The sequence below is a fragment of the Echiichthys vipera genome (genome assembly GCF_963691815.1).
Source record: "Echiichthys vipera genome assembly, chromosome: 4".
Lineage (NCBI taxonomy): Eukaryota > Metazoa > Chordata > Actinopteri > Perciformes > Trachinidae > Echiichthys > Echiichthys vipera.
This window is the reverse complement of record NC_139829.1, coordinates 15,996,765-16,023,163: the sequence shown is the minus strand read 5'-3', so window position 1 is coordinate 16,023,163 and position 26,399 is coordinate 15,996,765. Positions and strand designations below refer to the sequence as shown.

Sequence of the window (26,399 nt, the reverse complement as noted above, 5' to 3'; positions counted from 1 at the left end):
TATAACCTTACCCTCGGATCATGGCAAATGACTCATCACTGGAGAAATAGGCAGCCCCTGGGAGCACAGTGACAGTCTCTTTCCCTGCAGAAACAGAGAGTTGATTTTTTTGGCAAAACAAAATATTGGGATTTATTTAGCATAACAAGTTTAACAACACACTTATATGTGTTTATTAATAGATGAAAAAGTGTCAGATGTCAACAATATGTTATCACTTTAAAAGTGCATCTGAATAAAACGTTCAATGATCTTTACTGAGAATCCATTGTATTAGCAGTATAACTCAGAAAAAAATATGGTCTCATTTTAGCTGAAAATTTCTCTTAATCCACCCATAATTTAGTTTCCAGATCTTTTTTTTTTAAACACATTATAGACATTTATCATTGGGAAGTATTAATTACGATAATGCTCACCAGCATTGATCAGATCTGCATCCACATCATCCTCAGTGGGGTATGGGCCCTATAAAGAGAGAAATAAGGATAAACAAGAACTGTGTGCACAGGTGGGCAGTCACATATACATTCACATGCCACTCGGCCTCACTGGCCATTATCTTTTGAGGGAGAGACAGACAAAATCACATTTTGGTGATTTGATGAGATATTGATTTTCTCTGTGCTCAACAAAGGGAGCAAGGAGAGAAAAAGTACACAATCCAAAGTGGGTTATAAATATGGTATGTTAAGTGATAGGAGTCTGAATATTCAAGTCATCAAAAGAGCAGTGAGAAAAAGAGTATTCCTTAAAAACTGGAACTCATAATTCAAAGTTAAAACTTTGACAAAAAAGGCATTAGCATAGGTGCCTACATTCTCCTGTCAACACAAGATTAGAAATAAGCCATACCAGCAGCAGTAGCCTTTGTTGAAAGCTCAGCAAGCAAATAATGATTGGGAGCAAAAAAAAAGTGTCACACTGCAACAATCTGTTATATAACAAACCCAGCATATTTCAACTAAGGGCCCAAACAAGTAATGATACTGATCAAATGAGTGGCTGTTCATGTTGCTATATGCTCAGAGCACAATTGAGTTTAAAGACTGCTGCTTAATACGACCATCTAAGCACTGAGGAATGACGAGGAAGCTCTATATAGGAGTCTTACCAGTCCCAAAATTCCATTTTCACTTTGGAGGTGTACAGTGATGTCGGGTTTCATAAAGTTGCTGGCCAGCATGGGGATACCAATACCAAGATTGGCTGATTGAATCTTTGTTAAAGATGGTAATTATAACATTTGTAATCATCAGTGTTGGGTAAAATTGCTTTTTAAAGTAACTAGTTACATCATAAGATTACTGCTGTTCTGCTGGGCACTATAATAGTTTAAAAGTAACAGATTACTTATTTGAAAATGTAACCAAATAACTGATTGCTTAAAATGCAAAACTAACACATTAAGTTACTTGTCACAACAAAGAAGTAAACTGAGTACTCAGTACTTTGTAATGCTTTACTCCCAACACTAGTAATTATGCAATGGAATTCAGGTATTAAGATGACGAGAAATATCTACAGTATTATGTTGAAAGCTGCTTTAACAGAAACAAATATACACTGCACATCCTACTTGGACATTTTGTTGTACTCAACAAATCTTTTGAACTTATACACACAGTATTGCTGTTGTGATATGGGGACAATGCTCAAACCCATAGAACTATAAAGCTGTAAGATTTCTAAGCAATAGCAACAAGTCAGATAATCATTGATTGGTTAATCACAGGTCAGCCTTTAATTAACTAAGGCTGCTTTCATGATGACGGACAAATGTTATCATAATAACATGTAAATGTGAAATGCTGAAAAACCAAAAGATATGTGCATATTTTGCCGGTACAATTAACTGGTGCAGAGGCAACAATAATTCATTGTGCGTTGATTTGATTCGCGGTAATTATAGGAGAAACATAGAGCACAGAGTTATTTGATTCCGTAATTTGTTCACTGCTTGTAGTCTTTTAAAAAAGGATACCATACATCCCATCCTCAAACTCCAGAGCAGCCCGCCGAATGATCCTTTCCCGGACAATATCTGAGTCCTTCTTTGGTTTGGGCTTCTCGTCCTGCCTTTTTTTCACTGTGCGTTTCTGGAACCATGCAGAGATATATGAGCAACAGGGAGACAGCATGTGGAGAGGATATTTCTGGCCAAGTACAAGGACACATATGGAAAAGAGCTAGAGTGTGTTCCTGAACAGTGATAGAAATGTAAAACCCTGCTACAATGGGCTCTACACTTTACAGGGTTAATCATTCATATTTCTTTATTAATTGAACCATATGTTGACTGGAACATGATTTTCAATAAAGTGAATCTCATGTAATTACATAATCCAGCAACTATACAGAAAATGAACATGTTTGTGTGTGTGTGTGTGTCTATATGTACTGTATGTATGTATGAAATGTAGGTATGTCTGTATGTATGTATGTATAGGGCTTTTTGTACCTCAATCCTTTTCTCATAGCCAGCTCCCTGGACAACCCTATGGACGTAGATGCTGGGTATATGGATGTCCTCTTCAGCAAAAGTCCCGACATCCACCACCTCCTCCACCTACGCAGACAGACAGAGAGTGATGAGCTCCACTTTCACTTGTAAAATGTCTCATGACCATTGAGATTAAAATTCGGATAAGAAAACCATGCGCTGATGGAACTGCGCTACCAGAAAATAACCTCTGCCTGACCAGCTGTGAAATTTAACAGATGAACTGATAAAGACCAGAAGAGTTTTTGCTCCTTTGTAGGCTCATCTCAAGAAATGACATTACACTGTATTCTAAAAGCAAAAAAAAACAACCAAACAAACACCAACAAGAATACACAATTGTTATTTTACAGCAGACTTGTGTCTTCTCAATTAACAGTGAAGGTGATGCACAAGCAGATATTTGCTCTCCAAATAAGCTCACTAGTTTAAAAATCCTGCTTCTGTCTTGTCTTGCCCAGGGAAGAGAGGAGAAAAGGTGTTGTATTCATTCTTATAGCAACTCTACTGAGTCTGCTGGGAGAGGTAAGTGTACCCAAAGCCAGCTTGGCTTACTAAAAACAGAAGAGGATCATCTGACACACCAAGCCCAGGGGACATACCTTGATCCTAGGATCAAAGGAAATCGAGAGTAGGGGTTCTTGGAGGAGATTGGTTTGGTGTTGGGGGGATTTTGGTCAGACCAAACACAGAGGTCAAAAGCAACATACACAGTTTATTCCCCCATGTGGAAAACAATGTTTAGATACATATCTTTATTTTAAGGGTCTATTCCGAAAGCTCTGATCTCAAGACTCTGTTACAAGGTTTACATTTCAGCTTAGCTTATTCTTTGGATTTCAGTGGAGGTGCTATAACATTGGAAACTTACATTGTCTAAATATACCCTCATAACACTGGCATTACATTAAATATAGTAGCACATTATAAGTTATATGTTTGCTATCTGTTATTACCAAACAATACATTCCTAACTCTGAGACAGAAGTGCACCACCTTTATGTAGAAAGAGAGTACATATAGGGTTATTTCTGTCTGACTAACAAGACACAGATGGAAATGGCTATTGATTTGAGCAGAGTTAGGTCAACATGACTGGGATAGAACGAACGCACCTGCTCACTCCTCCTTAGGTAACATTAGGCACTCCTATAAACTGAGCCTACACTTATACAGGTGTTCAGGGACAGCATGTGTGGGCTCCACTCAATCTTACTGCCCATTTTAGCCAGCTCTAACTCCTATCACTAAAATGTCGAGCACATATTTGTAGACTGGATTATTAACAGAGCGGCCCCTGAGATTTTAAGTCAACGTTAGAATCAAACAAAGATTGAAAGGAATAGCGAGCATTGTTTATGAGGACTGATTTTCCTTTATCTAATAGAAGGGACTCCAAGAGAGAAGAGGTGCAATTTCTTTCTTTCTGGAAATTCTTCAAGGTAGGAAACACTTGAAATGACAAGAAATTAAATTAAGTTATCATACATCGCCGGGGGCCAAAAGGGGACTTAACCATAAAAACGTAATTTGTACGTTCTCATTCACTCCTGTGTAGCTCAGAGTGTAACCCACTGATTCTATTTACGTTAGGGGCAAGAAGCCGTTCAGAGAAAATTGAATTGAATCTCTTCTTATCTCCACTTCCTCCCTCAGCACTCAGCGTTGACTGAGAGGAGTCAATGGCTAAGAGTGGATCCCTTCTTAGCGTTGTCATGGATACGAAGGCTTTGGTCTATGGTGAGCTAGGGCCACTCAGGGCTGTAGAGAGATTTTTAGTCTCTTTTGCTGGTTCCCTTGGTCGGGTTTATGGTAAATCTGATGCGCCACAGCGAAAATGAGGCCATGCAAGATGAGATTGGTAGCGCAAGAGAAATGATACAGCAGTCCCACACATCCACCCACGTCTTTCTCTGGGGGCTCTGTCTTTTGTGAGAATGATGATTCCCATAGACAGCTTCATCAAGCAAGACTGAGCTCATCACATTATGAAACAGTACAATAATAAAACAGGGAAGACTAAGGGAATCACTACAAATAATATTGTGGCATGAACTTTAGATGAATTAATTTTATTAACAGCATCAAACCCCGATTTTGTCTTCCCGATCAAAAAGTGTCCAATAGTGTAGAAATCCCACTTCACTGGTGGGTTTCTGTATCTATCCATTGGTCTCTATCAAACACATGCAAATAAACCTTATATTCAGCTCGATTTTAGAATTAGCCTTCCAAAGCTAAGTCACAGCACAATAACAAGCTCATACAATTTAAATGTGCTGTGTACATAAAAAAGCCTCCCGGTCCTTTTATCTCGGTGATGAGAGCCTGTACCGGTTCTCATATGCAGTTCAGACAGGGAGGTTCAACTGACAGGGATTGATAAAGCATTAAAATGAAATCCCCCTCCAAAAAAACACACACAGGAATAACACACAGACACACAGAGAAATGAGCAAGCGTGTGAAGCAAGCAAAAAGGCACACGCACAGACACACACACATTAATATTCCTGTATCTGTAAAACGATTTTCACATCAATGAGAACAGAGCAAGGCATGAAGTGAGCTGGCATGAGGGTAGAGGGAATCAAAGTGCCCTCTGGGGACACAGCAAGCCTTTTTCAAGGGTTTGTGCATTTTTAGGACGCTTGCTTTGTCAAATCGTGTTAATCTCAAAATCAGAATGCTACCGGATTCCTAGCAACAAAGGTGTTGAATACAGTGTTTTATCACTTATATTTCCCCAACCAAAATAAAAACAAACAGGGCTACATTTACACCTTGCACATATTCTTTAAGTACATAGAGCTTAAACTAATGATCAGTAAATGAAAAACACCAGCATACTTTCAGACGTTCAACCATTCAGAACAAAACACACTCACTGAGCTGAGGAAAGGTAATCATTTGAGCTGATCGCACTCATATTGACATCTGGCCTAGCCTACGTGCTAAACACCAAATAAACATACAGGATCCTGTGTTTGTGTCTTCAGAGTATATGCACTGAATTCTGTCAGTTCAAACAAAATGATTAACCAAAAAAACATGTTTTTTTTTTCCCTCTGATGATTACTGAACCCCACAGCACATTCAATAAAAATTAGGTCATTCAGAATCTTGTGCACAAACAATTTCGACATCCAGTGCACACGCTGACATAAAATTTACAGAGCAATTTATTGCTCTCCGGAGAACGGACCTTTTCTTAATTAGACACATTATACGCTTGTCCAATGTGTGTGCAAGTGGATATTTGGCCTGCTGGTGAGGACAGAGTTATGGCAGTCTGGGCATCACCAAAATGAATCACCTGCCATGGACGATGAATGCTTTTATCAAATATCATGTCTATCTGGCAAGTGGTTATTTGGCTATTTTTTTTTTATTTTTGATGGAAGTATTGGGAGGACTGAAATAATAACTGTTAGGCTGTAGTGGGAAAAACTTCAGATGTAGTTAAAACATATCAGGACCTTTACATAAATCAGTATAATTTCTGAGTATTTTCAAATTTAAATTAGATGAGATATTTCAGACTGTAGAAACTTCAGTAGCTAATACCTGAGTTTATAATCCACTGTGGTTGTGTTTTGCTTGTGCGTCTTTGTGCGCGTACTGAGACGTGACAGTCAGAAGAAAGAGATGGTATTGCTACGGGCGACAGAGCATGAGGATAACAGCGACACCACACTCTCATTACCCTGTGTATTTATAGCCTCTCCATCTTCCTCCCAGTGTGCGTACATGTGTTTGTATATGTGGGCACTTGGCCATGCTCTGCTGCCACTTTCGGGGCTCAGCACCGGCTCTATCCTCTAACCCAGAATACTGACAATATGAGCAATCTGTTTCCTCACAGTGGAAACTTGCCTCGCCTGTGACAGCCTTCATCGTATCCAGAAAATGGGAGCCAGCCAGCCAATGCAAACCCTGACAAAATTACAGGAACTAAAAATATTTTTGGGAAATCCACCCCCGGCCCAAATGCTAATGTTTACATTTCAAAGAACATATACGCCTCTGTGCAATGTGCTTCAGATTCTGATGATAGGCAGTCATCAGGGAAATTTGAATTTAAAGTCAGAGCGTACATGCATATTTTCCACCTCAATTATCCAGTTTGTGCATATGTTCGGAAAATCTCTCTTCACCCTCTACTGGCTACCATCATCTCTTTTTATCTATATTCTTGCCCCTTTTCTTCTGTTCAACAACTCCTACAGTGACCTGCAGTTGATTACTTAACCTTGGCCCTAAAGTCAGTATGTTAGCAATGCCGGGAAGTTAAGGTGATGATGAACCTTACAATCCCATCACCAAAATGCTCAGTGCTTCCTCTTGCGTTCAGAAAGAAGAAATATTAATTGGAGCAATGCTTCAGCAACATTTATTTGGCTGTGCAGATGAGCAACTACTGCCAGCAACATCCCTTAAAGGGTAAGATGTAAGATACACTGGTTATAAATTATTAATCAGCTTCTCTGTTCAGTGCAACATGAGATCTTCTTCAAATGTTTGAATTGATGCAGGAGCTGACCTCAGACTACATTCAGTCAACCACTTTAAATCAGTTGCCAATATGAATTTTATGTTTTTCAAGTTCAGAAATGTATGCACCGGTGCCACAGAAATGGAAAAAACAAAAACAGACAACCTAACCTTTTTCAGAGAATTGACACATGACTATAGAATATTATATGTAATATATACACTGGAGATCAAAATTAGGGAACAAATATTTATTACTTGATTTATTCTGAAATACTGGGGTTTTTTTGTTCAGAATTTGACAGAATATCAGCTATGGCTATACTAGCATGTTTTTTTAAATAACTATGCACTTCAACAAAAAGGTTTATTTTGTGGAAAAAAAGCAGTGAGAAAAATTAGAGAACAGTAACCATTGTGTTAAGGAGAAGATTTAAACAATGTTTTCTTAGGGCTATAGGATCAAAAAATGAATAGGAAATGTAGAGGCTCTTGCTTTGAATGAGTTCAGCACATCTGCCCCACAGGACATCACTACTTTCGGTGAATTCAGGTATATTGCTGGCCTGATTTAGCACCCTAATGTGACGGCTAGGACCCTATATTGGCAGCTCAATCTCCATGTAAATAAAGTTGATGTTGCCTGGCTGCACATGCTTGACTTGGGCAGGGGTGTCAATGACGTGAACTGTTGTGCAATCCACAGCTTGGAGTTTTAAGAGTAGGAAACCGCTGATTACAGAAACGAGAGACAGCAAAATATCGATCGTCGTGATGAGTAACTGAAAGCCTGTGCAATCAGTGAGATGTTGACCATGCAAAGAAGTTGGCAAAGAAAGTCGTGAATTATCAGATCATGGGGCTAACTTCTTCCAACGCATATGTTGTAGGTCCCCATAGGAGGAATATTACACCTCGGTTTCACATAGACTGGACGAAAAAATGCAGACTCTGCTTGTCTGCAAATGTGACGCATTTCTATATAAAAAACACTATAGGTACAAGCTCAGTCATGCGCTCACCTATTGGTCATGTGAAGTTCTTTCAAGGCTAACATAAATTAATTAAATCCATCACTACCAAGGTCTCAAATTCCTATATTGATGTGTAGCCTCTGCTTAAGTACAATTACAATGCAACACATTTTCTTTACATGCATACAAACCAGCACATAGACAGACACACACACTGAAAAAATGATGTCAAAGGGTATTAGACCCATCTGTCCATTGCAATTACAGCAATTTGCAGTAGTTGTAACCTAGCCAGCCCTGTAATTACCACCATTTGCTCTGGAGAGGTTTCAGCTTAAAGTAAAAAGAAAAGTCACTATATAGAGGACAATGTTAACTTTGCTGGTGTCACATACTATATTATGTCAAACATTAGAACTAGTAGAGTGTGCAATGCCTTTGCAGAGATGCTGGTTCAAAACAAGTGTCATTACTATATTGCACATTACACATTTTATATCAACAGATATATCAATTGGAATCATTTTCTGGCACATTTACAGTATATCATATTTAATTAAAGCTACAGAGCACACAGAAGGGCTAGAAACAGGTCAGACAACGTGTCTATACCGACAATACCCATCCCCACAACTTGTGCAAAATGCAGAAAGAATTGATGACATTCATTTCACATCTTATGGATCCAACAGCTAATTTATGTACCTCTTTAGGCAGGAAATGATGGGGAAAATTAGGGGATTCATACTTATTTCCCAACAGTAGCTTAAGAAATGGAATTAGTCAAGGGCCAGAACACTCAACAAGGCACAGTAAGTGCCATACAATAGCATGAAAAATGTGGGCTGTGATAAGTAATTAAAATTCCAGCAGGAATATAGACTGAACGAAACATACCCTACTGATAACAACTGTCATTCCAAGGCCAAACAGTTTAATTAAAGAACAAAACATGGTTCCCAATCCCTGACTGAAATAGAGATTGCTTGTATTATTTTTTTTTTGCAAATGTGTAGGTTTTATGTTGCTGTTTTGTTTCAACACATTGTACAGTGGGAAGCTAAGGCTGAACCCCTGGGGGTATGGAGGTCATATATATCCAATTAGACCTCTAGCTTGGTTAAAAGAACAAAACATACTGACAAATACATTCATCCTATTCATGCATGACTGGCTGGTTGTTCGTGCACACCAACACCCACACCATATTACATTGCCACAGTAACGGAATACAGAGTTGAGTCAGTTATTGTGACTGATGGTCGAACAACAGCAGAAAACCACTGCTTTGATTCAGTCTCTGGTGTACTGTATCCCACAATTCAATGGGGGCCTTTCACTGCAACAAGGGACTAACTGGACCAGCTGGATACCGTGGAACATTCAACAATTGATTTGGTTGCCTAGTAACCATGGCAGGAGCTGGTGATGATCTGGTAAGTTTCAAAGTGCTTTTGTTTTATCTCGTTTTCTGACACCCTTCCTGCCAACTGTAGTTTAGATTCAGTAAAGGAAAAAAAAAGTAGATACACACATCAGGATTTTGGACAGGGACTACAAAGGCGTGCCAGTTGTCACTGACGTAGTGGTGGGTGTGGTCAAAGTTAATAAGAAGGACGTATCATGATGTTGTGTATAATAGAGTTCTTCTTCCACAATTTGCCATTAATTTTGTATAGAAGGAGTCACCAAGTTACATATCTACATATCTGTTAGCCCCTTAGGGCTTTAAGGGGGTATTTCAGTATTTTTTAACCTGGACCCTATTTCCCCATGTATTTCTGTGTAAGTGGGAGAAGACATCCTACCAAAGCACATTATCCTAAAGAAAAATGCTGTTTCAAGAGTGGAGACACTTGCTGCAGACAGAGTGGAGGTAGGCTAATGCTATTAGCTAAACCTACTAGTTTGACCTGGCATCAGTAGCTACATACAAAAGCATGCCAGGAAATCAGGCAAAAATGTATCAAACATGTAGACTAGAGACTCATCTCAATCTGCAAGTTAAAAGGTCAAGCACAGGTAATTCAAAGAACCATTTGAGAAGAGTGTGTTGGCTTAATAAAATTATACTCAAGAGGCTAATGTGCACCACCACTTGCCACATGTGAAGGGGAAGCTCATCGTGGAACCCACTTTGACCCACTTCACTATGTTGATATTCTATGACCAAATATACTGATAATGAGATTTTTTTTGATTGTATTAGAATTCATTTCACAACTGATAAAATATGTTGAAGACAGAAATTCAACTAATTTGAGTGGAATCTAATAAATCAACCTGGTTGTCCTGGCCTTTTTTTATAACTGTTTTCCAGGGCTGCCCCCAAATAGTCAACAAAGCATTGGTCGACCAAAAAACATTTGCTGACCAAAATTGAACTAGTCTATTGGTCGCAGGAAAAAAACAAACATTTGGAGCCGTGTCTTGTCAAAATTAAGCGGAAATCTATGTGACTAGCGGCTGGACTAGATGGCTGGAGGGCTTTTCATTTGAAGGACTAAATACAGGACGTCGTGACACTCTCTCACTGTCAGTTTTTTTTTCTTTGAAAGTTGCTGCTCTATGACAGAAAGATAGATATGCATAATCTTTATTCTACCCCATTTCCCCTAGTTCTGTCAATCTCACGCCCACAATCTCTTGACATTTTTTGCCTTTTGATACCAAGGAATTGCTTTGCCCCTCAACAGCTTGAGCCTACTTTTCTGTGTATAGGCTATTGTGTACAGGCAAAAGAGATATAAATCTGGTAGCAGCTTACTGTGCAACATGATCATCAAAGAGCTTGCTGCACATTGGCCTGAGCCACCAAGCTGAGCTGCAAGCTGAATGAATAGGTTCAAAAACACCTGATCCTGTCTGTTCCTTACCCAACCTTAACCAGTGTACCAAAACAGCAGGGTCAATATTGACACCTTATTGCCTGATTTATGATTGAGCATGCACTGAATCCTAACGATAAATTTATTTTCAGAGACGTGGTAATTGCTTCAGTATCAGAGATAAAAGGTTCTTAATGGGTATTGCAATACAGGTCTATCATTTTATTGTCACCAAATAACTAGGCATGCCATCGATAATGTTCATATGTTACTTGCCCTGCCATAAAAAAGGCACCATAAAATAAATGGTGGATGCAATCTCACTAATCACCTGATAATAAACCTGATATATATAAAGTGTTCAGACAGCTATCATTAGATTCCAAATACATGTTTAAAATACTATTTAATTTTAAATGTGATATTTATTTTACATAAGGATAGATGCTATTATTTAATACTAGTGATTTGAAGTATGTCAGGATCAAATGAGGAAGAGACCTCATTTTCAGTTTCTGCTGTTATATTTGTAATAATGCAAGTAAAAGCAACTTAATAACCATACTAATGTAAGGAAAACGGTTTTCAAATGTGCAGTTTAACATCCTGTCTCATATTTGTCAGACTGCAGCACAATTCACAAATAATGCCCCACTGGGTAGAAGCATTTAGTTGATCCTTGGATGACAAGTGTCTGAAAGAACTATTTCTTATCAGAAAATGACATCAAAAAGGAGTGAAATACAAAATCTTCAAAGACTAGGCTGAAACTGACACAGTTGTTTGACAGAGTCTGGTTTTAGTGCTGGTAAGGAAAATACAATTATACTTCAAATGGATTAATTTGAGTTCAGATGCAAATGTGGAGCTTTCCTTTCCTAAAATAAGATGATCTGTGTCAGGGTCTGGAATGTGTTTCGGGTGAAGTTAATTGATTGAGACATTCATTCTTTTGGCTGTTAGCAATTTGTAATAACATTTCTTTAGGTGACACTCCTATGTATATGCTCCATTAAAAGGCTGTATATACTGTCTCCTTGGTTGAAAAGATAAGCCAAGCAATTATTGTTGAATACATGAGTTTGCAGAAGTTGAGTTTATTGATAACTTTTTTTCCGTCCTCGTTGACTAAAGTATGTCAGGTGCATTCAGGAAGCTTGTGAAATTGTGGGATCTTAATCTTTCTTTCAACTTGTCATGCCATTCCCTCTCTCTCTCTCTCTCTCTCTGTTCCATATAATTCCGGACACTCTCCACTGTATGCAAGTATAAATGCCACAAAACCAATCTTAGAAATGCACCTGGGAATAAAAAAAATACTTCTGTTGCTCAGTCCAAATGCAGCCAGGGTCTCTAAACTCATTAAAAAATGTGTCATCCTCTCCACTGAGCAAAAATACTCTGAGCAGATGATTCTGGGTGCACAAAGGTTGAAGCAGACAGTTCAATATTAAATCCGACCAATTATGCTTGCATCTCATACAGCAGCTCTCTAAGCAAATCTGCATTATTATTCATGTCACTACCAACTACATCACAGCTTCAGCAGACGTCACACAGGCACATTTCTTGGTAGCATTGCTGAAATCAGAGGGACTAGTCTTGTTATCCCAATTTCTGTTTTATCATAGCACTGATTTGTTGATATCCATCCTTGGCATCATGGGCACAATCACCTCCCTTGCACTGGGTTGGGCATAATGAAAAATAGTTTCTCAATACTGTCTTAATACTCATTAAATACCTGTGCAATTTGCCACTGTAAACTAAAATTTAGTGATTAATTGACTATCAAGCCTCCACAACGGCTCTACTGTGGGACAAATTACTCTCCTCATTTGATCCCAGACATGTTAAATCAACTGAAGACTAAATATCAGGTCCAGCAACCATGAAAAAATTGAAAAAGTGCTTTGTTGGATTTACGAGAGACCTTTCGCTACAAATTTATTTTCATAAACGGCCTGTGTTCTATGGTTTTCACACACGCAGTTTTTCTTGCTGCTGCTCTTTTTATCAAACATCATCTATATGGGAAGTGTGAGGCTGTTTGTGGGCTGGAGGGGTGGAGAGGGAGACACATACACACACATAATGGCCCTCATTTATCAAACGAACGTACGGCAGAAAAACGTGCGTACGACCATTTCCAAGCAAACTTCGGCATTTATCAATTTGGACGTGAGCGAGAGCTACGATCAAATCTCACGTCAGGTCTGAGATCGTGTATGCACATTTGAGCCTGTGTATTTGCGGTGCAGCACAGCAAAATCTGGCTGAAAATAATTAACAAACCTCAGCTGTCATTAAGCATAAGCAGTCACATATTAAGAACAGACAAAAACGGATTCTTAAAACGAATAAAAAAAATAAAAATTGTGGTTGGAGCAATTGATTGTACTCATGTGCATCTGAAGGTACCATCCATAAATGATTACGCATTCATCAATCGAAAAAACTACCACTCGATAAATGTACAGGTGATTTGTGATGCCAAGCTATCCCTTTTAAACGTGGTGGCCAGGTGGCCAGGGGGGGACACACACGATTCTTTTATATTTCAAAACAGCTCGGCTCCAGCCCCCCGCGACCCCGACAGGGACAAGCGGTTGAAGATGAATGAATGAATGTGTTGGCGCGCAGCTGCAGGAAAGCGCACTGCAGAGCCAAAGTCATCTCCTCGGTAAGTGGCTACCCTCGATAAATTGCATTAAATCAAACAAGATATCAGATGATTAACATTTTGGTATGGTTCTTCTAGGTGACAAAGGTATCCTCTAACAGAATACCTAATAACCCCGCTGGCAAACCCTGCTACAGAGCAGGAGCGCAGGTTCAACAGTGCGCACACATGCACACGGGTCACAGTGGAGCGCTGCTTCGGGTTGACTGCCTCCGTTATTCTTTCCATACAGCGTTTTTTGGGCCCCTTTTATTCCACTCTTAAGACTGCCAAAAAGCACATCTTTATTTTGCTCCATCTCAGATGTCAGGATGCCGATCTGTGTGTCGGAAAAGTTACTTTCGTACCAGCGTTTCTCCTCTGCATGTTTGACCTCAGTGGGCGAGGCCTCCGAACCGAAATATTTAAGGGTGTGACATGTTAATGACGATCGAATTCAGCCGCCGCATTTATCAAGGCCCACTCATTCGTACGCTGAGATTGGTCAGATACGAATGTTTCATAAATCACACGTGTGTCCTGTCCTACAACCAATTCTGCGCTCAGATCTGCACCCGTTTTCACGCAAGATGGATAAATGAGGGCCACTGTGTATACACACAGAGGGAAGAGATGAGCGATCACATTTCTAGACAACAGAATGCTAGACAGGTGGGTATCTAGACAGATACAATGACACCATCTATGGCACAGACATCCAAGAGATAGATGGCCATTCTCATTTTATTTTTGGCCATAAAGATTGACGTTAAGAGCTTTAAAATCTGAAATATATTATTAATATCTTAGGTATCAGAGTTATATTCAGAGGAATACACACTATTCCCAATTCAAGGTGATCTTTGTGCATAAAATACCTGGCCTTAAGCCTGTGAGATGTCTGGCTATCACTTCTGCTTTTGTGATGACGGTGTTCTTTTGCTCTACTGTAACGGGGTGTACAGGAGAGGCCTGGCTTTGTGTGGTTGAGTTCAAATGTAAAATGGCTCTTTCCTTCATGGGCTACAGTAATACATTATTAAAATGTTTTTTTCCATCCAGCGGGGTTGTTTGTTCATGTATGTGGTAGGGCAATTTTAGTAAGTTGAAAGACAAATTCACACGTTGACATGCTCATTCCAGATCACTTCCAGGAGGCTCTGGAATTAATGTTTATATCATGATATATGTAGTATATATGTAGTCATAACGATTCATAGTCTACATAATGCATAGAGATGTGTCCATCATGTGCAAGTACGAGCAAATCATTGTGTTGTGTCGGAAAAGCATACCTCAACTATGGTGGTTGTGGCTGCCTTGCACATAGGTTGGTTGAAGTTCCTGGCTGTTTTCCTGACAGAGAAGAGCAAGAAAGAGGTGATATCAAAATGAATAATAATAATAATAACAATAATAATAATAATAATACAAACAATATCAAACAAGTTGGTAGGTAGATAAACAAGTAGACTCAGACAAATCTAATATATAATATTCAGTTTACCATGTTAGTTTACTGGAAGACACTGCTCTCTTGTGGAGAAAGACATTACTACTAATCTAATAAATTCTATCATTGGTATAAGCAAGGTTTGTGCAAATGACTATACTGACACTAGGATGGTCGATACTTAATTTAGATTGTGTAAGAGCTATTGCGGATATCCATCAAGGGGTCTAGTTAGAAATGTATTATTTTGATTTTCCTGACTTTGAGCAGCATCCATGTATTGTGAAACTGCAACTAAATTAGTAATGATCAGTGATGATCCCAACCTTATCCTGACATGAGTGGACTGTTTTATATAAGCTGACGTTATTACTATGATATGACCACAAACTGAGAACATAAATAGAACCATGTATCTGATGCAGACGGAAAATGTACTGATTACAATCAGTCAATTTAGTACACCCCTCAAAGACCTTATCAAAAGCAAGGTTACTGCCGACAGACGGCAGAGACAGTCTTTCCCAGCTCGTCATATACAGAGGCTTTGGGTCCGTCAGGTCCCAACACTGTGATTATAACTTGTAGCTTGATGTTAATGAAGCTGCGGGAGCTCACGAGTTACGTGTTTGTGCAATGGTGCTGACAGCACTATCTTCTTACACTGCTTACATATTGTTCCTGTCTTATCTGTCCCTCTGTTGCTGTTTAGCCTCTTACATATTGATATAGCGAGACATCTGGTTGCGCATGTGTGACTTGACGTAAAATTCAGTCGCACACTCACAAATTTTGGACGCAAAATGCGACCATTTGGTCTCAGTCTGGAGCCCTGTCTGTGCTACTGATGTGTGACAGTAGATTTTCCACTTTAGTGCAATATGATTCACACTGCTTGCATTCCATACCTGAAAATAATGTTTCCAGCTTTGTCGGCTTTCCATGCCTTGACCAGTGCAAAGTCTCCAGTGATTGCCTTTTCCATGATGTAATGCCTGCCATTGAACTCCCTCACCTATATTATGACAACACAATTCAAGGAGTGAGGGGCACTGGATGTAGACGAGGATGAACATGGCAACCTGTTTTTTAGCATTTTCAGCCTTGGCCCAGTTACTGCAGTCCAGGATTAGATTAGTCATTACTGTTTTTCACACAACAAAATCAATAGCACGGCAAACATTCATGGCAACATATAATGCCACCTGTGAAAAGCATTTTTTTTGTTAACATGAACTTTTCCCTCATTATTTGAAAACAGTATCTTTGGACCTGCTACAACACTAGAACCAAACTATACAAATATGTTACAACTTTTTTTTTTTAATGGTTTTCAACAATGCAGGCTTCCCCGGGCATGAGTTTTGCGCTGAGCTCTAAATTCATACATTTACATTACAAATGTGCACTCATTTCAGTGACCAGTCCAGTGTGTTTCTATAATGTATAGCCTGAGCATGACTTGTTCAACCCATGCATTTATGCATCTTCCACTGTATGGAGTGAAAATTGTCTTTCCGAGGTTTTTGGAAGAACAGATCATTGTAGGGCAATTACGAAATGGTGGATTCAAGACAATTTTTATGCACCGCACCCAAGTTTGACAGCAACTCTAAACCCACCAAACAAACTCTAAGGGGAAATAGCCATGGGTCTGGAAAAACTTCTGCAGTCATCTCAAGTAAAATTACAATTTGCATCAACTAAATGATGGACTTGATGGCATACTCTTACCTCTCTCTTCTCACTGGCTATGGCAATGCTTCCATCTTTGTTGTACTTAATAGGAGAGCCTCCCTCTTGGATCAGTGTACCGTAGCCAGTGGCTGTAAAGAAGGCTGGAACCCCTGCACCTCCAGCCCTGATCCTCTCTGCAAGAGTTCCCTGTGGGGAGAAAGAGTTTCAGATTAAAAGATGAGTACAACATATAAATGTTATGTCCACTGCATGTCTTTGTTTATGTTTTCAGACCAACCTGTGGCGTCAGTTCCACTTCCAACTCCCCTGTCAGATACTGTCGCTCGAACTCTGCATTCTCCCCAACGTACGAGGAGATCATCCTCTTGATCTGCTTGGTCTTCAGCAGCAGGCCCAGGCCAAAGTTATCCACTCTGAAGAAAACAAACACATAGTATTACGAACCTTTAAATGGGTAAAATTAGGCTATTTAATTGTTAAACTATTTTAGTGAAAATTAAAAAAAGAAAGACAGTCAGCATTGTTTCTACACAAATTTCACAAGTTTAATTCAGTAGTTCAACATCTGAAACTATGTGTAAGTCCCTTCTCTTCACTCATCTCCATGCAACTTGACAAAGCTTGAGCAGTTTTGCAAAGAACTATAATGTAATGTAAAATACTGTGATGTTCATATGTGCAAAGCTCATATAGACTCAATGCTGCTAAAGGGGCCTCTACTATAGTCGTAAAGGGAAATAGGTATGCAATCAATTATTTTGGGTTTCATACATGTAATTAATTTAAGTATTTTGTAGAGAAATATTGTCACTTTCCCACTGAAGAATTTCTTCTGTCCATGTGTGCTTAAAATCCTAACTACATCCACTGTCATTCAGTGCAGTTCCCCCCACTGCTTAAGTATCATTTGTCCCTACTCTTTGACTGGGAATGTCTCTCTACAGTTTGTAACATAGCTCATATTACCATAAATCCTCAGAGGTTATTCAAGGTATCTGGACCAAACCAAGTGATATGGCTCATTTGGTTACTGGCAAAGCACAGCCTGCCTGCAGCGTATGCACAGACATAAAGAAAGACCATGAGAACACACACAGATGCAAGGCTGAGACATCTCTTTGGTGATGTCTGGGAAAACTGCACAGAATCATTTTATTTTTTAGTATGGTCTCATTTCTGGATACACCTGTTCCCTGTGGTACTAAAGGATTGCACATATTTAGACCATCAAACCTGCATAAATAATTGTGATTGGATACGTAAAAAAATCTATTTCTTAAACATAGTGCTGTGAATACTTCTTTCTAACGTTCTGTGACCAAAGAAAGTTATTGTGTTACTAGGGTCTCGTTGAAATACTCATGAAAACGGTATATGAGGGAACTCACTTAATGTGGCTGGTCAGTCATTAACCTATGAAGGCAATCTTCATAAAACTTTATAAAAGCAGTTTTAAACAGGGTATTTATTATCTTGTGATATACTGTAAGATAAAAGTAAAATCATATCACACATCTGTCTGATCAGGCAATATGCCTCTGGGAACACTGCAATCGAATCATATTCCAGTATCCAACATAATGATATTGTAATGAATGTTAACTGTATTTTAATATAATAGCATCTTTCCCCAAAAATAGTTTCCCTCCATCGCTGTCTCTACACTTGCTTATCAGAGCCAACACAAAAGATGAGCTTCACAAAGAGTTGGTTCTCCTTCTTGTCTATATCCCAGGAAGCTGAGAATTGGGAACTACTGCTTTGTCCTTCACTCTAATCTCAGATCAGCTGGCCAGAGATCTAGGCCATGTGGGCTCAGAATACCAAAAACAGATGACTGTGAAAAGCACCCTGCACCCCATCTTATGTTACAACACATCACAGGAAGTGGTTTGGCGAGTTTGACTAAAGCTAACATTTTGTGATCTTGTGTATACAACTGGTGTGCATGTCTGTGTGTTTGGGGACATAAACCTAGTAAACTTCAAGTGGATGGACTCAAGGGGCACAAATTGAAAGCTTTTCTAAGCTGAATGCTCTCTGATCAGAGTAGCTTCCAACACTGAACACAATTTTATATGGAAACTGTGCTATTTGTGTAACATTACTGAAGCAGCTGATTAAAGAATGAATGAGGTGCAGGGGGGGGGCAGTTCTGTCACAGCTCAACAATATCCTCTTGTGTACAGATGAATCCCTCTCATATAGTATTACAGTGCATAAAAAGCTCATTGTCAGTGAGTATTCTACTAAGTTTACCATAATGCCACACATTTCAGAGCAGAACTTCCTCAGCACCCGAGGGCATTGTTAATGATTACTGTATAGGGTCAAAGAAACACAAACCACATTAAAGGATATTACTATCCAAATGAAGGCAAATGTTTAACCCTCTCAACTAGGACTTAGGTAAATGACACTGCGACTTGGCAGCAATTTCCAAACCATATTACCCTCTCTCACTGCTACCAAGGTCAATATTATTCTGCACTCAAAGTCTCATTTTCACTAAAAAATATATTAAAATGACCATGGTGTGATTTTTTTTCAAGGATCTGTAACAAACAGATTTTTTTCTCAAGTCTGTAGAACGCAAATTGTAGACCGTGACATCTCTGCAGCACCACAATACTTATTTCAGAATGATATTCTGACACATATTTTGTCTTTAACAAATACTGCACCGCCCTGCAATTTGGATATTGCACTTGTCCATATTGACATTGCAATAAAATTGGAATTAATTATTCAGCCTTAATAGGTCAACAATGTCTATTGTACAAACAACCTTTTTAAACTCCAATGATGAGTGGAATCAGGATTAGCCATCCTATCTCTCTTATTCAGAATTTAACCTCCCCAGTGGGCCAAATATCAAACACATGTTCATAGCAGTAAAGAATGATCTTGCTTATATCATGGATGTATTATTCTTTTTTTTATGAGACCACCAACCGAGCCGGGGGACCATACAGAAACTGGTCAAAGATAGAAGGAAGAGGAGGGACTTTGGGACTGCTGCCCTATGTACCAGCCAGCGCAATGGGGATGAGTGAGTGAGTGAGTGAGTGAGTGAGTGAGTGAGTGAGTGAGTGAGTGAGTGAGTGAGTGAGTGAGTGAGTGAGTGAGTGAGTGAGTGAGTGAGTGAGTGAGTCACGAATTCAAGAAGAAGCAAGCAGAGGAAGGGAAGTTTTCTGCCTTAGGAGTCTTTTCTTAATTTAAGATTAAATGTTACATAAATAACTACGTTTTTCCCCTTCCAGCCAGCTTCCATAAAGGCAAAGGAAATGTAAACACGATTCAAAGAAATCAGGGGATATACAGAACAAAAGACTTGTAACTTTTTTATAAAATACGAAAAATCAATAACAGTCATGTGTAACATATTCTTGCTAACATTAATGCTTCTCTAAATTTTCGACTCTCCTAATAATAAGCCAGAGGCAAGGAATGTATACATAAGAGTACTATAGTATATGTGCTGTACTCTTCACTAAATAAACATGTAGACCGTAATATGCATAAGAAGTTCCACTGTTTTGGAACTGGCTCAGAAATGGCCAGAAGCTACAGAAGAGCCAATACAGGCGTGTGACAACTATCAGAATATTAAGGTGGAGTGTTTTCTCTGATTCCTCAATGCTCAGGGACTGATCTAAATATCCCCCATCTCAACCCCCAACCCCTCTCTGCTGCCACATAAACTCTGTATTGCACCTTTCGGTACACATGGTTTGTATACTTGGCACTATGTCACACTGTTGTCTACTGTTCTGCATTGCCGTTTTGTACTTTTTCTATTTACTTTTCATGCAGTTTAGTAAGAAAGGTTTTTGCATGTGTATGTATAGTGTATTATATTTATATATGTAGTTGTTGTCCTGTGTTTTTTATGTATGTAGCACCGAGGTCCTACAGAAATGCTATCTCATTGCACTGTGTACTGTGTACATGGCTGTAAGGACAATAAACCCTTTAATCTTGAATGTTACTTGTACATCAGTTGACGTTGTGAATCACCTTGAATGTCAAAATGATAAACTCTTTGTTTTTATCGTCTTTCTTGAACGACATAGTTGGTTTGATCTTGAATGGACTTGTACTTAAATAGCGCCTTTCTAGTCTTCTGACTACTCAAGGCGCTTTCACACTACTTGTCACATTCAACCATTCACACAGACATTCACACTGATGGCAGTGAACAACATTTAGAGAAGAGTAACTTTTTGGAAGCATACAAACACACTTCCTAGGACAGTGTGTTTCTCGGTAAAACAGTCCAGAGACTTTGAAGTCATTAAGATCTCCCAACTACAATAACAAGCACCGCGTGCCAGCAATTATGTGTTTCTAAACCTTAATTTTGCAGTTTTGTTAGTTGAGTTCTTTCCAAAGTTGAGACTACATTTTACTTATGGAACTATAGAGTAGCTGATCCCTACGACTTGCCTAACTTTAAAGAAAAAACAACATAGGCATGTTTTTGTATTAAGTTTTTTTTAACCTCAAAAGAAGTAACAACATACACGTGGTTCGGAACAGTTAAGCAATACGAGTTTGCACCTACAGATTGAATGTACTCAAGTTCAATATTTTTGTACTTTCAATGTAAAAACGTAAAAGATTTGGGTGTGTGTTGCGTTTAAAAAAATTTATGATTTTAATTGTGGTCTGTAGTCAGAGGGAAATGTTTTTGAAGAACCTGCTTTGAACCTGATGAGATATAGATATGATCTGGTTTTAGCCACTGTCTCAGGTTTCATTGTTGCTGTGTAAACAATTCACATAAAGCTATGTTAACTGTGTGGGAGCACATTAGGATTCAATTACGGAAAAAGACGGCAACATGTCAACTGACAAGACTGTTTCCAAGTTAACAAGAGACACAGCAACATTGTGCTACATTATGTCCAGGATAATTGCAGTGTAAATCTCAGTTACCAGTGTATGGGTAAATGTTACATTTAAGTCTTAAACATGGCTTCTGAGAAGTTTAAAAAACAGATTTTTTTCTTTGCACTACTTTCTACTAAGAAATGCATTCTTCAGTCTTAGCTGGGAATACAAGTTTTATAGTTTTAATCTTTATAGGATTATCACAATTCAGATTTGTCCTAAAATACTGAGCCATGAACCCAGTGTTTAGCAGAAAACATTACTACATCTCTAGTTTGAGCTACTGCATATCTATATGCAGGTATGCCATAACAAGACAGAATATGTAGTAAAGGGCATTGAAGTCAGCAGCTGATTGCCGGAAGAAAAAGTCTAGGAGTCAGGAGTCTATTGTACTGAGAGCAAAAACTCACATCACACATATCACCTGACCATTGAAGGAGAGGCAATCACTGCAACACATTTTCCTTGTGACTGCAAGTCTGATAACTTATCAGAAGATAACTACTGGGCATCTCTCCAGTTCAACATTGCTTGTTTGAGGATAGAGCAACAATGTCACTAATACCTCTACAATATGAGTTTACAACTGGTTTGTAAGGTGATGGTGTTAAATTAATATGAAAATCAAACACCAGCATGGAATGCACTCCATGGTTTAATCATACGTTTACATGCAGGCACCTGTCTGAGTGCCAAGCATACATGTATACAGGCATGCTACCTGCCTTCCACACACACTTACCCTGCATTGTTGCTGACTGCAGTGAGACCATTGACGCCAGTCTTCAGTAAACTGTTGATGAGATTCTCTGGGATACCACATAATCCAAACCCTAAAATGAAAGTAATGCATCAAAAAACAAATGGAAGCAACCAAGGAATAATTTCAAAAAGTGTGATATGGGTTAACTGTAGTAATTTAAGGTGAAAACTTCACCGAGTAGATTAGGGTGGGAAATCGAATATGTAATTGATGTATATACTGTAATTGACAGAATTGACAGATCTGGAAAGAAAACTAAAACAAATGATCTCTCTGGCTCTTATAATCACAAGGGAAAACCTTAGTCAAATAGCATGATCAACCTTGGATCAAGCACAAGATAATTCTATAATGTGTGTATAAGGCGTTTCTAATATTACACTAGTTAGGCTGATTTCTGTTTGCTTGTGTTTTTTCCCTCAAATAGATACGTGACACAACGGAAAATGTTTAACAATGTCACTCCGAACTTGACTATAAATAAGAGCTGTGGAATTTGTGTGGATGGTAATCAACCACCGTGCCAGACAAGTTCAGGCTCATTGGGCAGTTAAAGGTCATTGGAAATACACTGTTGAATATCTTTTCATACTTTCTCTCAACTACCAAAACTTACTAAAAAATAAGGTAATTTATGAACTGTGATTTCAGTGTGTGTGTGTGTGTGTGTGTGTGTGTGTGTGCGTGTGTGTGTGTGTGTGTAACCATCCGACAATCCCTTAATCTATCTGTGTATGTATATTTTACCTCCCACAAGAACAGTAGCTCCACTTGGGATATCTTTGACTGCCTCTGTCGGATCTGAGTAGAACTGTGAACTTCTCTGGCTGGAGGTGGAAAAGTAACAGCCGCAGGTCTGTAGAAAGCAGAACAACAAGCCACACTTTAAATTATTGTTTTCAAAATAGCTCCAATCGGCAACAGAAACTAACTATAGTTAGTCTTGATGAAAAAAAAAATTAAAATATCAGTGTAATACTTGGAATACAAGTCACAGATGCCAAATGTGGTGAATATGTTTGTACAGTTTGAATGGCTGATCCAGTTTATTCAGCTGAGAAAGGGAAAGATAAGCAAAACTGCTGAGCAAATCCTATAACAAAAGGAGCACCGCTTCAGTGCTGTGCACAGCCAAGGGTCCCAATGCAACAGTTAGATGAGGACTCACATTTGAAATCCTCTGTGTCAACACTTATCAACTCAAATCGTACCTGTGGTGCCGAGACCAATATTTAAAAATAATTATGCGTTTTACATATTATGTGTTTTGCCACCATTAAAGTGAAATGCCAGTGTAAAATCACCCCAGGGTCTTTTTAGTCAAATTCTTTCATCAAATAAGCCAGAGACAATGTTATCTGTGTATGAACTATTAACGTAGATTTTCCAGAGAGACGCTAACAGTCTGCCTCGGCTAACATGGATAAGCTCGGGCGGTTAGTTGGGCACATCAAAACATCTTTTTCAACCACTAATACTGCTCCAAATAATACCAATTCTCTGCAGTAGCATGATGAGGGTCATTACAGCACCAACAACGTAGTTAGTGAACAGAGTCTATTAAAAGAGTGCTTTGAAATACATACCTACTGGCCCCAGTACCAGCTGCTCCATTCAAGTCAATTACCAAAGGAACCCAAAGGGAAGATTTATTCCAGCAAAACACGTAACTTTTTGGTGTGTGGCAGTGCGTTGAAATGCCCCACACAGCGAAATAAATTGGCTCAATGGCTTATTTGATGACCTAATTTGCATAAAAAGATCCTGGGATGATTTTACACCAGAATTTCACTTTAAGTTCCCATACAGTGGCTACAATGGATTGGAACCATGATGGACCGGCCAATAAGTGACTTTTCTATTATGGTGTTGATTCTGTATGTTGCAACTTGTAAATCTGTAATACTAGTAGACTAGTAAATCTATTATTACTACTAATAGTAATTGGATACTACAAATTTGTGATTTCTGGCTGTTTTTTTTTTTAAATACCAGACTTTTTAGAATACTGTTGGTCGGACTTGGAGGAAACTTTACACCACTTTGCATTATACTGTTCCTAGTTGCCTCCTCATTTACTGAACATACTGTATAGGGCTACATCTTGTTATGCAATATTGTACACTGTTCAGCTTACAAAAATAAAGTCATCAAGTCATAATCACTTTGTGGCTTACCTCTGGTCTAAATGATTAAGTTACTGCTGTATATCAATTGCAGTAACATCAGCAATACTGATTTTTATGAAAAAAGTGATCAAGGGCCAAGGGGTCATAATGCCTTGAGCTTTTCCTAAATGTGATTTCCTCATTAGTTCTGATATCTGAACACATATTACTTGTAGACATGACTACCATGTACGATGTCCAGACTGTGGACATTGACATAATAACATAAAGAAAAATTATTGAAAAACTGTACTGACATTGTGTGAATCCACGTTGGCAGGGGTAGATTATGCAAGTACTTGTGAATGAGCATTTCCCCCACAACACATAAGCTCATCCTTGATATTGGACTATCACCTGTGTTGCAAATAAAGCTGCGGGTTTGCCTAATGTACATTGTGTGTTATATGTCACTGACTCAATGCAAATGCATTACTGAAAGTTAGCAGCAGTGTGTAATAGTGTTGCGACCTGTTTTGAGAATAACATTACCAGCAATCAGTTAACGATATCATCGAAAAGTAAACTCACGTAAATAAAACAAAAAATACAGGTTTAGATTGATCATTTACCTAACTAAATTCACATTATTTCGAAAAAAAGGGGGAATACATTGCCCACAATAGTATGACCTTTCAATCTTGTCAAAGCCATTTGCAACCGCCCTAGTTTCACCTTATTTCCACAACCATTTAATTCAGCGTTAGCCGTTTTAATACCAACCTTGCTCAACTGGAGATTAGCGAAGTTTAATTGGGTTCTGCGGGGACTTGAGAGGTTTTTGAAGATTACATTCTCCGCTCGGCACAAAGCTTTGAGGGCCGCCATGTTTTAGGAGCTACACGCCGGTGGATGAGCCGAGGAGCAGACTGAGCGCTCCAGTGGGTGAACGGTGATGTGTACTGAGAGGTCGTAAATGTGGCTGCTAGTGTTAGCACTGTTAGCGTTAGCGCGCGCTCTCTCTCTCTCTCTCTCTCTCTCTCTCTCTCTCTCTCTCTCTCTCTCTCTCTCTCTCTCTCTCTCTCTCTCTCTCTCTCTCTCTCTCTCTCTCTCTCTCTCTCTCACACACTCTCACACACACACACACACACACACACACACACACACACACACACACACACACACACACACACACACACACACACACACACACACACACACACACACACACACACACACACACGCATTCACAACAACAAAAAGTCAGCGCCACGACGTCATTGGCTGGTGGCTCGGTGGGCTGGACTAGCACTATGTGGGAGGCAAAAAAAAAAATTGAAGTCTACCGTTTCACCCATAGACATATAAAGAGTCTCTTTATGTCTATGGTTTCACCACCACGACATTATAAAGTGGCGTACGTCATTATGTTTTAATGTTAACGTTATTGTTATTATGGTTTTGAATACGCTGTATTACCCCCATGTGCGTTGTTTCATTTTCCATCCCTCCATGGTTGCTCATAATTTGACAGTAGTAAGGATAAGTCTCTGATTCATGTGGTTAACTTTTTTATTTTACTGGGGAAATGTTTCATTCATAAGCAAATACTCGTAGGTTCTCAACCCATATTTCTTCTCTTTGGTGGAATTTAAGGCACTTGTCAGTAGAGATGCATCAATCCATTTTTTATCTGATCCAATCAGATACTGATACTTGGGCTGAGCAACCAATCTGATACCACTGTTGGATTAATTAACCGTATACTTTGCCATGTGAGTGGAGGTATCAGGCTTTACACAAACATTTAGCCTTGTAACAAAAAGGTAATAAGTTAACACAGATATAAATGTACCTAATATTATTTATAAACAAATAACAAAGTGTACATTAGCAGCAAAAATAAGTAAATAACACTTCCATGTAAAGTGCACTGCAACCAGATATTTTATTTTAAAATGTGATCTAAAACCCTAACCGGTGTGTATGATTTTAATAAAAAATAAATTAATAGTACT

The 26,399-nt window shown here is 38.8% G+C and overlaps 1 protein-coding gene across 1 annotated transcript in view; it reads right to left on the bottom strand.

Annotated features, from left to right (window-relative positions):
- The window catches only part of oxct1a (3-oxoacid CoA transferase 1a), a 43,394-nt gene extending 17,984 nt beyond the window's left edge, over positions 1-25,410 (bottom strand). Inside the window, exons 1-12 of the mRNA XM_083911939.1 lie at positions 25,165-25,410; positions 23,021-23,129; positions 22,253-22,343; positions 16,889-17,024; positions 16,648-16,797; positions 15,822-15,928; positions 14,756-14,816; positions 2,462-2,569; positions 1,985-2,099; positions 1,115-1,209; positions 420-468; positions 12-84 (exon numbers count right to left, since the gene is read on the bottom strand). Of these exons, the coding sequence (XP_083768065.1) occupies positions 12-84; positions 420-468; positions 1,115-1,209; positions 1,985-2,099; positions 2,462-2,569; positions 14,756-14,816; positions 15,822-15,928; positions 16,648-16,797; positions 16,889-17,024; positions 22,253-22,343; positions 23,021-23,129; positions 25,165-25,269 (1,199 nt within the window). The 5' untranslated portion in view covers positions 25,270-25,410. The remainder of the gene's footprint in view (positions 1-11; positions 85-419; positions 469-1,114; positions 1,210-1,984; positions 2,100-2,461; positions 2,570-14,755; positions 14,817-15,821; positions 15,929-16,647; positions 16,798-16,888; positions 17,025-22,252; positions 22,344-23,020; positions 23,130-25,164) is intronic.
- Between the last annotated feature and the right edge of the window lie 989 nt (positions 25,411-26,399).